At 52.9% G+C, this 11,487-nt stretch overlaps 2 protein-coding genes across 2 annotated transcripts; one reads left to right on the plus strand and one right to left on the minus strand.

Annotated features, from left to right (window-relative positions):
- The first annotated feature begins 493 nt into the window (after window positions 1-493).
- On the plus strand, window positions 494-5,124 carry STEHIDRAFT_123859 (uncharacterized protein). The gene is made up of 4 exons (XM_007307483.1): window positions 494-4,723; window positions 4,780-4,811; window positions 4,881-4,972; window positions 5,028-5,124. Exon 1 carries the CDS (start codon window positions 641-643, stop codon window positions 3,050-3,052), a length of 2,412 nt encoding a protein of 803 aa, XP_007307545.1. The 5' UTR covers window positions 494-640; the 3' UTR covers window positions 3,053-4,723; window positions 4,780-4,811; window positions 4,881-4,972; window positions 5,028-5,124.
- Window positions 5,125-8,206: 3,082 nt separating this feature from the next.
- STEHIDRAFT_63146 (MFS Git1p-like glycerophosphoinositol permease) lies at window positions 8,207-10,765 on the minus strand (the record flags this gene model as incomplete). Its single annotated transcript, XM_007307224.1, has 17 exons — window positions 8,207-8,426; window positions 8,574-8,669; window positions 8,759-8,779; window positions 8,845-8,879; window positions 8,946-8,976; window positions 9,045-9,105; window positions 9,163-9,196; window positions 9,277-9,441; window positions 9,505-9,520; window positions 9,580-9,646; window positions 9,700-9,792; window positions 9,852-9,864; window positions 9,924-9,995; window positions 10,045-10,076; window positions 10,137-10,479; window positions 10,542-10,570; window positions 10,630-10,765. The coding sequence occupies 17 exons, from the start codon at window positions 10,763-10,765 to the stop codon at window positions 8,207-8,209; spliced, it is 1,464 nt and encodes a 487-aa protein (XP_007307286.1).
- Between the last annotated feature and the right edge of the window lie 722 nt (window positions 10,766-11,487).

Here is an 11,487-nt window from a genome sequence, read left to right on the forward strand (position 1 = left end):
TCCAACTCCCGTCGAGGAGGCTTTGTTAAACTAACTCGACGTACACTGGCAATAGTTGAGCATCCGCCGCATACAAACAATGTCTCCTAGATGAGCGCCGCATAGAGAGTCAAGAGCTGATTTCATGATCATGAAGACTGAGGAGATGGAGGTGGTCGAGACATAACGTGCGGTGGCCTGGTGTGGCCCAGATGGCGGGAGCGGACCGGCTCGCGTGTCGGAGGACGCCGGTTGTGTGGAGGACGCGGTGGGTGCGATAATTTCGAGTTTTGTATGTTCGCGTCAAGGCTCTACAGTCGCTCATCCACGGCTGCACAATCCTTTGGGCTACACAGCACCGGCCACGGCTCGTGAGTTACTCTATTGCTTGTATATTGTTATAGTTCCAACTGTTATCCAGCAGAACCTCTGGTCAGCCTCGCCAGCCTCGACGTCGGTCTGGCTGTCCATGCTCTGGAGAGTAGGCCGTCCTCCCAGCCAACTTACGATCGTGCTCGCTCAGGTCCACCCCCTTTCATCTCCTCGAATCCTATCAGTCTCCTATCTGCCTTCTGTCATACGTCAGGCAGTTCATCACAGATGTTCAAACGCACTTGCTTTAGCACCTCGTGCGCCGAGGTCTCTACAGCAGCGGAACACAATGAACTCTGCAAGCGATTCGCCTTCACCTCTCCGCGCGCCCGAACACCCTTCGCACATGATGCCCCCTCTCCCATCTTCTCGCGGAATGGACTTAGGCTGGCCCCGCCTTACCCCCGAACTCCTCTCAATCATCGACAGCGCGTTCACGCTACCCGCCTCCATGGAGGAATTTCCCGAGGAGATTCTCGATACGTTGCGGAGACAGAACCTACTGGACAAGTTCATGGACAGTCTTCGCGTCCGCAGGCTCGCCGAAGGTATGTTGGCGAGCGAACGACCCAAACGAGCTCTTCGAGTACTTGGTCTCGCTCATCGACTAGGCTGCCCGATGAAGAAAGACGTCTACGAAAATCTTGCAAGGAGAATGTCGGAGAACAAACAATGGCAGTTGATACCTCCTCTGGTTCAACTTGCCAGGCATCAGATGGGCCGCCTCAATACTCGCCTGCTCAATTGGCTCGCTCGCAGTTTAACGGAGACATCCCAATTTTCCCTTCTGGACGGCGTACTTGCCAAGTTCGAAGAGGAGGGCGTAGGACCGAATCAACGGACGTTTCAGCTACTGATGTCCGGTCACATTCGCAATCACAACCTTCAAGCAGCTGTCGAGATACTTCAGCAGATGCAAGAAGTCGGATTCTCCATCGACGCCTCCACCCAGGCAGTAGTCGCGTCTGCCTATCGAGCCCTGGGCTCGGATACCCTCATGCAGACGCAATCTCTCGAAGCTTTGCAAAAGGCCGACAGTTTCACGTCGACCCTGATCGTCAACGCACTGATGCAGCTCGCTGTCGACGCCGACGACGCGGACAACGTAATCTTCTTCACCAACTTATTCGATCCCGACAAACTGCAAATCCCCCACACGTTTCGTCCAGGAAGAACCATCATAGGGCGCGTCGGAAAGGTCGTTCCTCTCCATTCTCGTCCTCAATCCTTGAGCCAGTTACGCCCTCCTACCTTGCCACGCCCCATTTTTCCAGACTCCGCCTCTTTCACTATCCTTCTCAACTACATGGCTCATCGACACGACGCGCTTTCTGCATCGTCTCTCGTCGAGCAGATGCTCTATGCCGACGTCGAACCCGACAGCCGCGTCGCTGCTGCTCTTATGCGCGTGCACTTCGTCGTCGGTGACTATGCAGCCGCCGTACATATATTTGCACAGGCCTGCTCCGATTTTCCAGCAGCACAGGAGTCGCTGTCTTGCATCAGTTTCCTTCCTGTCACTTCCCAAACTCTCATCTGGACGGATCTACGACCGACTGCCGAACTCGGAAACGTCTTCGCGCGTGGCTTGTTGGACCTTGGTGGCCTAAACGGTATTCGACTTGCCTTGGAGATCATGCAAGGCTGCAACATCGTCCCTGACTCTGACACCGTCCACATCATAATTTCCTATCTCGAGAAAACGGAAAATCAACCTCCCGGAGATCTAATACGCACTTTGCGGACTCTCTTGGACTCGCACGACCTTCCAACCTTGAAACAACTCCACGTCGTCCTACGGTCACTCCTGCGCCGCCAACGACATTCGATCACCCGCTCCGGTTGGAATACTATGCCCGAGCCTTCATCCCAGAAGCCATCTAAAGTGAAGACCGGAGAGGGTGCTTTCGACCCGACCGCCGGAATTCAATTCGAGAAACACCAGGCCCTCTTGAAACCAATCCTTCAATCTCTAAACTCACGAAATGCTCGTTCGGACCGTGCCATGGTCGCTCTCCGAACCCAGCACGAAGCCGTGGCGAAGGGAAACATGAACGCGGCCAGGAAGGTTTTCCAGTTCATGCTCGACCGGGGGATGTATCCGAACAAGTACCACTACAGCGCATTAATGGAGGGCCACGTCCACGCTGGCGATCTACCGGCGGCGCAGGCTGTCCTCGACGCCGCTATCAAAGCAGGAGTCCGTCCGACGGTCGTCCATTATACGATCCTCATCAATGGGTACGCTCGCGCTGAGGATCCAGAGTTGGCTACGCAGACGTTGCAGGACATGATTGCGCAGGGTATTAGGCCTGACGTGCCTTCGGTGCACGCGCTTGTCGGTGCTTATATCGCCGTACGGAAATTCAAGATCGCGCGGGCTATCCTCATCGAGTTTTGGCATTTGGTCAGGCCTTTCCCTGAAGATCTTCGGCAGTCGAGTTTACTGGACCTCACCCGAGCTTTCTGCGCGTTGCACGTCTCGGCTCAGACAAGCCGTCGTCTGACGAATCAGGAGACGAGATTGTTACGATGGAAGTTGAAGCGGATCACTCATCACAAGGTGTGGCAGGAGAGGACGAGCGTGAGAGGCGGGGTCGACGGTCTGGAGTTTGAAGAGCGCAGCGTTCAAAATGACGGGAGGGGGAAGGAGGGGATGTCTTCGACTGTAGATTCTGCGACGAAATCTAATTCGCATTGACTTCAAGAGCATACACCATGAACGAGACGACATGAGCATACGGTTTTGCGTGAATGGCATGGGAAGGTAAATGAGTAAGTACGCGTCGCGGACGTGTGTAAATAACTGCCTTGGAAAAGGACAAGCACGTGATACAATGAATGAATATTCTGATATAAAATACAAGAATACGTAGAAATCGCACCCCCTCCCTAGGAAGAACCGAACTTCGCATCGAGCATCCGCAAAGCCTCTCGTACAGCATCCGTATGCACCTCCCGTACAGGACCCCGACGTCGTCCACATTCCACGAGCTCCTCGTGGGGAACCAGCGTCGGTGGTGGAGACGAACTGAGGGTGCGCTTTTGTTGATTCTCGCGATACTGTGCGTGCGGATCCGTCAGGAGAATCGCCGACGAATCCGAACGATGGGCTTCGTCTTGCGAGGCGGAAGAAGTGACGGGCGCAGGACCCGCGTCTGATGGCTGTGTCGGCGGAGGCGATAGAACGACGCGGGGCCCTGTGCACTTGGACCGACCGGCGACGACCTCGGCCAGAAGGGTTAAATCGGCAAACTCGACATTGGGGTGTGATTTTAGCTGGCGCCAAGCGTCGTCGGTCGGGATAGTGTCCAACGACGATTCGGCAGCTGTTGGGACGCGAGAGGTTGACGCGCTGCACGGGCCACCGCCACATGCACCGGTGCCGCCGCAGCAGCCGCGACCGGTTGCGCTACCCTTCATGCTCGGGCAACCAGAGCATGGCGCAGAGGATTCGACAGATGCGCCTATGGCAGTACAGAAGGCCTTGCCAAAGACATCATCGGCACAGGCCGCACAATTCGACGGATCGCCAGAGCAGTTGGCAGGCTTGTCTGAGTTGGAACGGGAAGGCTCGAGTGCAATCTGCTTGACGACGGGAAAGATAGGTTTGGTGGGCGATGTGGTGGTGCGACGACGAAGGGGGACAGGAGGTTGATAGGCGGGTAGGTTGTCTAGGATGGAGACTGTGTCGGGACGCAACGAGGAGAAGTCCTCCATGCGGTCGTCCTCTACCTTAAAGACGGGGTCGGAGGGCATCTGCGACACCTGGTTGAGGGCGATCTCTCTGCATACGCATGGCGTATGTTCGTTGCAGAAGCCGCAGTCGAAGTGACCCATCGAGGAGACAGCGTCGTAACCAGACTGCTTTGCCGTCGAGGGGAAGTCGAACATCGACTCGAGTGAGATCTGCGTTGGGTGGACGGAGTCATCGTTGGCCGGAGAGGCGAGCTGGATAGGAGAGAAGCTGCTTTCCGACGTGTCGTGTGAGTCTGGGGAAGAGACCATGGATGGAGGGGAGGACATGTACGTGGCGGAGGCGGAGCGGGATGCATGGTGAGCAAGAGGTACGGTGTCGACCGCGAGCTTGGCCTTCTTGTGGACAGGAAGGTCAGTCGACATAGGGGTGTCCTCACGTGGTCGCTTGTTGTCATTCTCTTTGAAAGCAGTATGCTCAGACTCGAGCTGGGCGACCTGTTCCTTCAAAGCAACATTCTCCTTACGAAGAGCTTCGTTCTCCTCTTTAAGCCGTTTCGCGACGTTCTGCAGCGCGACATTGCGCTCGATCTCGCCTTGCTCATAGAGCTGGATACGAGCTTGAAGTTCAGCGAGCTGAGACTGCTTGCGCTCGCGGAAAGCACGTTGGGCGGCTCTGGAAGAAGATTGTCAAGCTGGTGCGGAGTGTCGACATCGGGGTAGAGAAAGTACCTATTCTGTACCCGCCTGCCTTTGCTGTCGGGCTACAAGATTAGAGATCAAAAAGTAAGAATTAATCCAATCGTGATGCGAACAAAGATCAAGAGACGTGCCTCATTATCAACATCTTCGGGAGGAGGAGCAGCCTCCTTCTTGGGTTTCCTGCCAGGCTTCGGCTTGGGAGGTATGACCCATTCCTTAGAAGCTGAGATATGGGGTCAGAGATGAATCTGTTGCACTGAATGGTGCGAGATAATTACCAGTTGCCCATAGGGTCGAGGATGAAGATATCATGGGGGACGTCGGGGGAGGACGAGACGCGGGAAGCATCTCACGAGGAGGAGAAAGAGCAGCTGGTTATAGCTGGCGGAGCTGCTGATAGTGCGAGAGACCCAATCGCTCCATTTATTCGCTTGTCTGATAAGATCAATCTCCGAATCGGTTATCATCGGCCCCGAATCCCGCCGTTCAACGGGCTCTCGTACGATCCCACGCCCCCACCCAACAAGCTTTCGCGTTCGTGTGCCCCAGATGCTGCAGCCAATGCGATCCTCACATCTCCATTTTCTTCGATAATCTCGCTCACCATAGCTTTCCTTGGCTGCCCATTTTGTCTTGCCGCCGGTCCCGATATATTTATTTTCGAGAGGACGCGGTGCCGCATTCTCCATGCCCCCTCCACGCCACGCATGCCGCTGGCCCAGTACTCCCATGGCAGAATAGCTCAAGACTACTAATGCTTCCCCTAGCTCCGTTCCATACTCGTTTTCATTGTTGCGGCTGCACTCGCGGAATGACATTTGCACGAGGTCTAGTTCTTCTCCGTGAGCGTCCACAACGTACTCTCCGCATCGCCACTCTGGGAATAATCTGCCTTCGTTCCTTGCCCCCTGAATTTGAAGAGCATATTCACAGATTAGCTTTTGAGAGACGGATTTATCCCGCCCCTCTTGGCCGTATCATAGCTTAAAAAGGTTTATAAATCCAATACCGTGTGTACTTCGTGGCCGGACAGCCTTCGGTGCGATCCCACCCGACGTCAGTTGTCCTAGAACGAACATTCCTTCCCAATCCTCAAGCGCTGTTCTCTCACTCTTAAGCTAGCATTGTACTGACCAGCATATGCGACTGAACAGTGACCTTTGGGATGGTCGACCCGACTCTCGCGCGAACGACGAGCTCAGCGCTGGACAACGGATCATGTTCGCCGTTCGTGGAACTACGGCCACTCCATTCAGTGGAGTGTCTTTGCCGACACAGAAGCAGGAATCTGAATAGCAAACTCACCGAGGGCCTTCGACGCGCTTTCTCACGTCCCGACTCCCACCCAACCTGACGGTGAACAGTGCCAAGCTTTGGGCCATTTGTTGACACGGTGGTAGATTGGTTATTCTCAGGACGGACAATCGTGGTGTCGACTGGGAGAACGAATGTTAGCCTCCCTACCCAGGAACATACTCCCGAAGAAAATATCTCACCGACAATTACTTAACAATCTTTTTCTCACTATCAGATCTTTCTCACAAGGCTAGACGTCACCGCCGGTAAGCCAGGCAACAAACTCGCATCTCAGGGTGCTCTTGGCACGTCGTCGAACATGTCTAGAGATAGCTCGTGCTAAAACGCAAAGTGTCAGTTTTGTGCAGACGAAAATTGCCTAGTATCGAGGGGACGTACCTTTGCCGACTCCGCGCGTTTATCCTTAGAGAACAATCTTCGAAGGTCAGGGAGCTGTAACAAAGGATCCTTGACACGCTGATTGGTGATCTTGTTTGTCCAATAACTAAGCGTACTCTCCACAAACTTTCACGCCGTTAGCCCCCGGTCCCGCTCGCATACGCGCCCATGCATGTTCACAGCACCCCTACCATCATGCACCGGCACTCTCGCCGCGAGAAATGTCGCCACGGCCGTCTATCTTCAGTGCCTCTTTCCCCAGCACCGGAACCATAACCTCTCACCTCTTCTTGTCCTTTCCTTTCATACACGCTAATCTGCTCCACTAGGCAACGCGAAAGGCATCGGTCAGCGCTGGGACAGCTTCACTCGAGGGTCCAGATCACGTACTCTTCTATCTTTTCACTTCGACGGACCATATGGCTCTGTGCATCGTTGTTGGCTGGTTGAGTGACAATGAGTGTGTAGACGAACACTTACCACTCCTGTTTCTTGAGGCTGGGAGAACTTTTGTGCACCATAGGAGGCCCTCGGGCATCTATCGTTCCATCTTCTCCCAGCCGCCACAATTTTTAGTTGCGAGCACGAGGATGAAGGCACCACCCGCAATGAGGCTGACAAAAAGAGATGGGATGGGAGGATCGATTAGTCATGCTAGCTAAAGCATCCAATGGTAGACATCCCGCAGATGGGCGGTTCGCAAGCCCAAGGGGGATTGACCGGGTCTTTACGATGTTGAGGCCGTACATAGGAGCGAGCTTGCATAATCTCCTTACGACGCGATGAGACGAGGGGAGAAATCCCATGTACGTTTCGTAATAGATGGTGTAGACGACTACCCACTAGGGATGTTCGCCGCGGATTAGACGACTACAAAATGCCATTAGTGCGATGTCCCGGTTGGTATTGCGAGAAGGAATATTCGACGAGATGATGAGCCTGCGCGCAGTCGTATCGTGAGCACGAAGCATACAAACGCACAACTTTCCATAGTTGCTCTCTCGGGTATCAAAATTTCAAGCGCCTGCGGCAGGGAGGATGTCCGCGCCCTCGCGTGAAGTCGCTGCGTTGTACAAACAGCTCAGACACCGTCTCACATGGGATGGATGGTTGGTTCTAAGTCACTGTGTTGCTGGCGATGCAGCGTGAGGTATTGCTGCGAATGGGCAATTCAAGTTACGTTACCGTTCACTGGGTCGACCACCCTGGATTTCTCGCAAGACAGAGAAGAGGGTATTTGGCATTGCCATGACCAGAACTGGTCAGAGCTGCGGTTGTCGACTGTGATGGGGATGCGGAGACATCCGTCTCGGACTCGAAGGTAGGGAGGAGAAAGTTAAGGTATTAAGGATGTCGTAAGTTTGAACGAACGACGACGGCGAATTGCCACGTTCTGCGAGAAGCAACCGGGCCTTCCATTTTGACTAGATGTCGCCTAAACGATGGCCAACGCCGAGTGGCAAAGCACGAAGGAGACGGAGACGGAGTGCCTGAGTTAAGTAAGGCGGGATGTCACCGTACTTGGTGAACATGTGGTCAAAAAGGCGTCAGGAGGTGCGCTAATTTGTGCAGGACCGACCCAGGGTTACTGGCAAGAATCAAGCATGCAAAAACATACGGCATCAGCTGTCATTGCAAGAAATATGAGCGTGGCTGGTCATCATAACGAAACAGGGGCCCTAATCCCAAGGAGCACGGCAAACATCACAAACTTGAACTTCGACCTTGACTCTAACCTAAAAAACAAATCCCAAAAGTGAAATCAAAGTCCCGCCTCCTTGCTATCATACCTCTGTGTCACGTCCGTGACCAACCCCTTCTCATCGTCCTCACCGACTTCGCCCACCCAGCCGTTCTCGGCCAGGTACTCCATAAACTTCACATCTTCGTCTGCCAAGTCCACGCCCGTCATATCTGGCACGAAAAAGTATGTGACGAGGATACCTGTGACACCACAGATCGCGGCGATGATGAACGTCCATCTACACATCACAGAGCAACGACGAGGGTGGCGCAACCCATCAATATATCATTGTCGACACGACCATACCGATACCCATGGAAATGATTGTGAGCAGTGACCTCGTGGGAGCGGGAGGATGAAGCCTTGCGGGCAGTGGTAGACGCACTTTTTTCCCAGGTTGTTCTGGATAGGAGTGAACGCCTGCGTGCCTACAGCAGCACCCACTTTACCAATAGCAGCCGAAAGTCCGTAAAGTGTACCCCTTGTTACGGGATAGATTATAAGGTTACAAGGACACGGTGTAAAGAAGTAAGCCTCAGGTTTGACGTATGGGTTGAGAGATAGTCTTACCTGACGGGCGTGGCGTAGGACCTGCGTTGTGTGGGCACAAGTGAGTTAGGCAAGTATGATACTGCAAGGTGAGAACAAAAACTCACTCGGCAGAAACTAGACCGAGCATGTCGCCGGGACCCTATGGTGCCATTCGTGAGGGTCAACGTGGGATAGAAACGATACCGAACATGTAGTGGCGAGATACCATATTTCCAGAGCTTTGCATGAGGCCATAACTAGCCAGTGAGATGAATCATTCCCGTCAGAATGGTACTGGAACGTCGAAGAGAACAAGTAGACTCACAAAACAACAAAGAGAGGTATAATCTTCGTGATCTGGTCGTACGCGCAACCAATGATCAAACCTTGGAGCCAGTCAACACCGTGGCTTCGTCCAGAAGAGACTCCAGGAATGCACACACCGAAGATAAGGTATCCTGAAAAGCCAAGCATCATCTGCATGAATCCGTCAAGATAGAAGTTAGGAATAGCGTCTGTTCAGCTAAAACACTCTAATAATGATGCGAAAAGCTCACAGTATTCCTACGCCCCAGAGGGTTACACAGTAATGCTCCGATAAAGACACCCGGAAGTGCGATCGTGCCAAGCAAGAGTTGCCACTCCGCGGTCTTCTTTAGGTCGCTGTCCTTGATGACGGACGAGATAATGGTACCGCTGAATACACCATTGGGGAATGTAACCTGCAAGACGAGCGTGAGTCGCAAATTCCGGGCATGAGATACCTAACGAGCCGGAATACTCACGAAGTCGTATAAGAACCTAGTGGCGCATGAATTATTAATGTTTGGGGCCTCAACGAAGATAAAGTGTGGACATACCAAGCACCACAGGTGCCGATCATCGCCTTCCAGTATCGGCGAATAACAAGCATGTATGGTACTCCATCTATTATGCGGAGTCAAAGATGTATCAACATTTCTAGCAGATTAGGTACTCACGCTTCATTGCAGATTTCCTGTACAGTTTGCTGCTCAGCATGCGCAGACGGAAGAAGAGGACGGTCAAAGGCAAGAGAATGCCGATACCAAAACCTGTGCAGGGTTATGTCAGTTCTGGTACAGACGAAGTACGAAGGAGAGGTAAAGCTCACAGACGCGCCACACCTGAAAGATATTCAGAGTTAGAGAGGTTTTTGACGTAAGAAACGCGAAGGTGAATTTACCGTAGGCAAGTGGTTCTCCCCTGCGGCAGAAAGTACGATTAAAAATACAGAGACAGCCAACGGGCCACCAAACTGTATGGTTGATCAGAAGACGATATAGATTTGATAAAGGCTGACGTACACTGAGCACAAAGTTCGTGACCATGATGAATACTGGCAGTTTTTGAAGGGCTTTTATGAGTAAAAATCGCTGAGATATGGCAAGTCACGTACCTGGGCCCCTGTTCTTGAGCGTCTTCTCGTTTGCAGCCTCTGATGCAGACGTTGATGACGCAGGATACTCTCCTCCAACACCAATACCCGTGATCCCGCGCGCAAAGGTCAGAAACCAGAACAGACCTTGCACGCTTCCGTTCGCGCCATGAGCAGCCGTGCCAAGTGTGGCACCAAGAACGATCATGAGCGTGGTCGCCACAAGCGCCACTTTGCGCCCCATACGGTCGCACATCAACCCAACAATGACCTGACCGAGGACTGCGCCGACCAAGAGGGAGTTCGAAACTCTGGTAGAGACCGAAGATGTGTAGTCCTTGGGGTAGAGCTCCTTGAATACCACCTTATGATGGTAAGAGTGGATGAGTTATCTTGATCAAGACCACTCAAAATTCGCAAGCTGACATTGGACATGGTCATAAGATTGTTTTGATCTGCAAGATAATCAATGAATCAGCTCTATGGGCGTGTAGTTCGGTGCAATCATACTCACAACCATCGGAAATAAGACCAAATGCCGCAGCTGCAATCGTGAAGTAAGCGCTCAACTTCTCCTTCGTGCTCAGTTGAACTTCGGGGTGAGCAAGTTCTGCGACTTCCTGAGTAGGAGAGTCGCTGACAGCGACCATCTTCTTGCCTGAGCTCTCAAGAGAAGCCATGCTGGAGAACGACCGGGTAGCGGAAGACAGTCAAAGCGCAAGGGGGACGAGCACGTCGGTCGTCCGACCTTAAGAAGGGTAGCTGAGCTCAGGAACGGACAGGCCATGGCGCGTAGAAAATAGCACATCAAAAGTCGGTTTAGGCGGCAGACGAACGTGCAGAGGGAAGCGAACATACGCCTTGTGATATCCCTCCTGGTTTCGAAACAGCAGACAGTATTCTGAGTAGGTAGACTTCTCTTATGGACTCAGTCGACAATTGCCCATCTTGTATGTAGCTACCTATCGTACGAAGCGCCCCTGGCTCCGCCGGCGCTATATAAATGTGTTGAATTTAAAAAAAAAAAAAAAAAAAAAGATATCCCTCCTGGTGCGCACGTGCTTATCTCTCTTCGCGGCGAACTGTTCGGACGTGCAGACTCGATGGTAAGCAGAAGTCAGCCGCGACCTGGTAGATATATTGACGTCTTTCTTGCCTAGTGGCGAGCCTACAATTCTTTTGACTCGTCGATGACAGGTGGAATCCTCTAAGTATATCACAATGCCAATGAACCCGTCACGGCGCCATCCCCAGGACTTGAGTCTTCGATGTCCAGGACTTGATAATTTTCTAATAACCTCCGAGTTACAGCTGTGGGCTCGCACACGACCATTGACGGTGGCTCTCCTGTTACTGTTGTGACTGGCAAAAC

The sequence above is a fragment of the Stereum hirsutum genome (assembly GCF_000264905.1).
Source record: "Stereum hirsutum FP-91666 SS1 unplaced genomic scaffold STEHIscaffold_13, whole genome shotgun sequence".
Classification (NCBI taxonomy): domain Eukaryota; kingdom Fungi; phylum Basidiomycota; class Agaricomycetes; order Russulales; family Stereaceae; genus Stereum; species Stereum hirsutum.

Bases quoted from the DNA above. Each gene is read 5' to 3' on its own strand.
- STEHIDRAFT_123859 (XM_007307483.1), top strand. From the start codon at position 641: ATGAACTCTGCAAGCGATTCGCCTTCACCTCTCCGCGCGCCCGAACAC.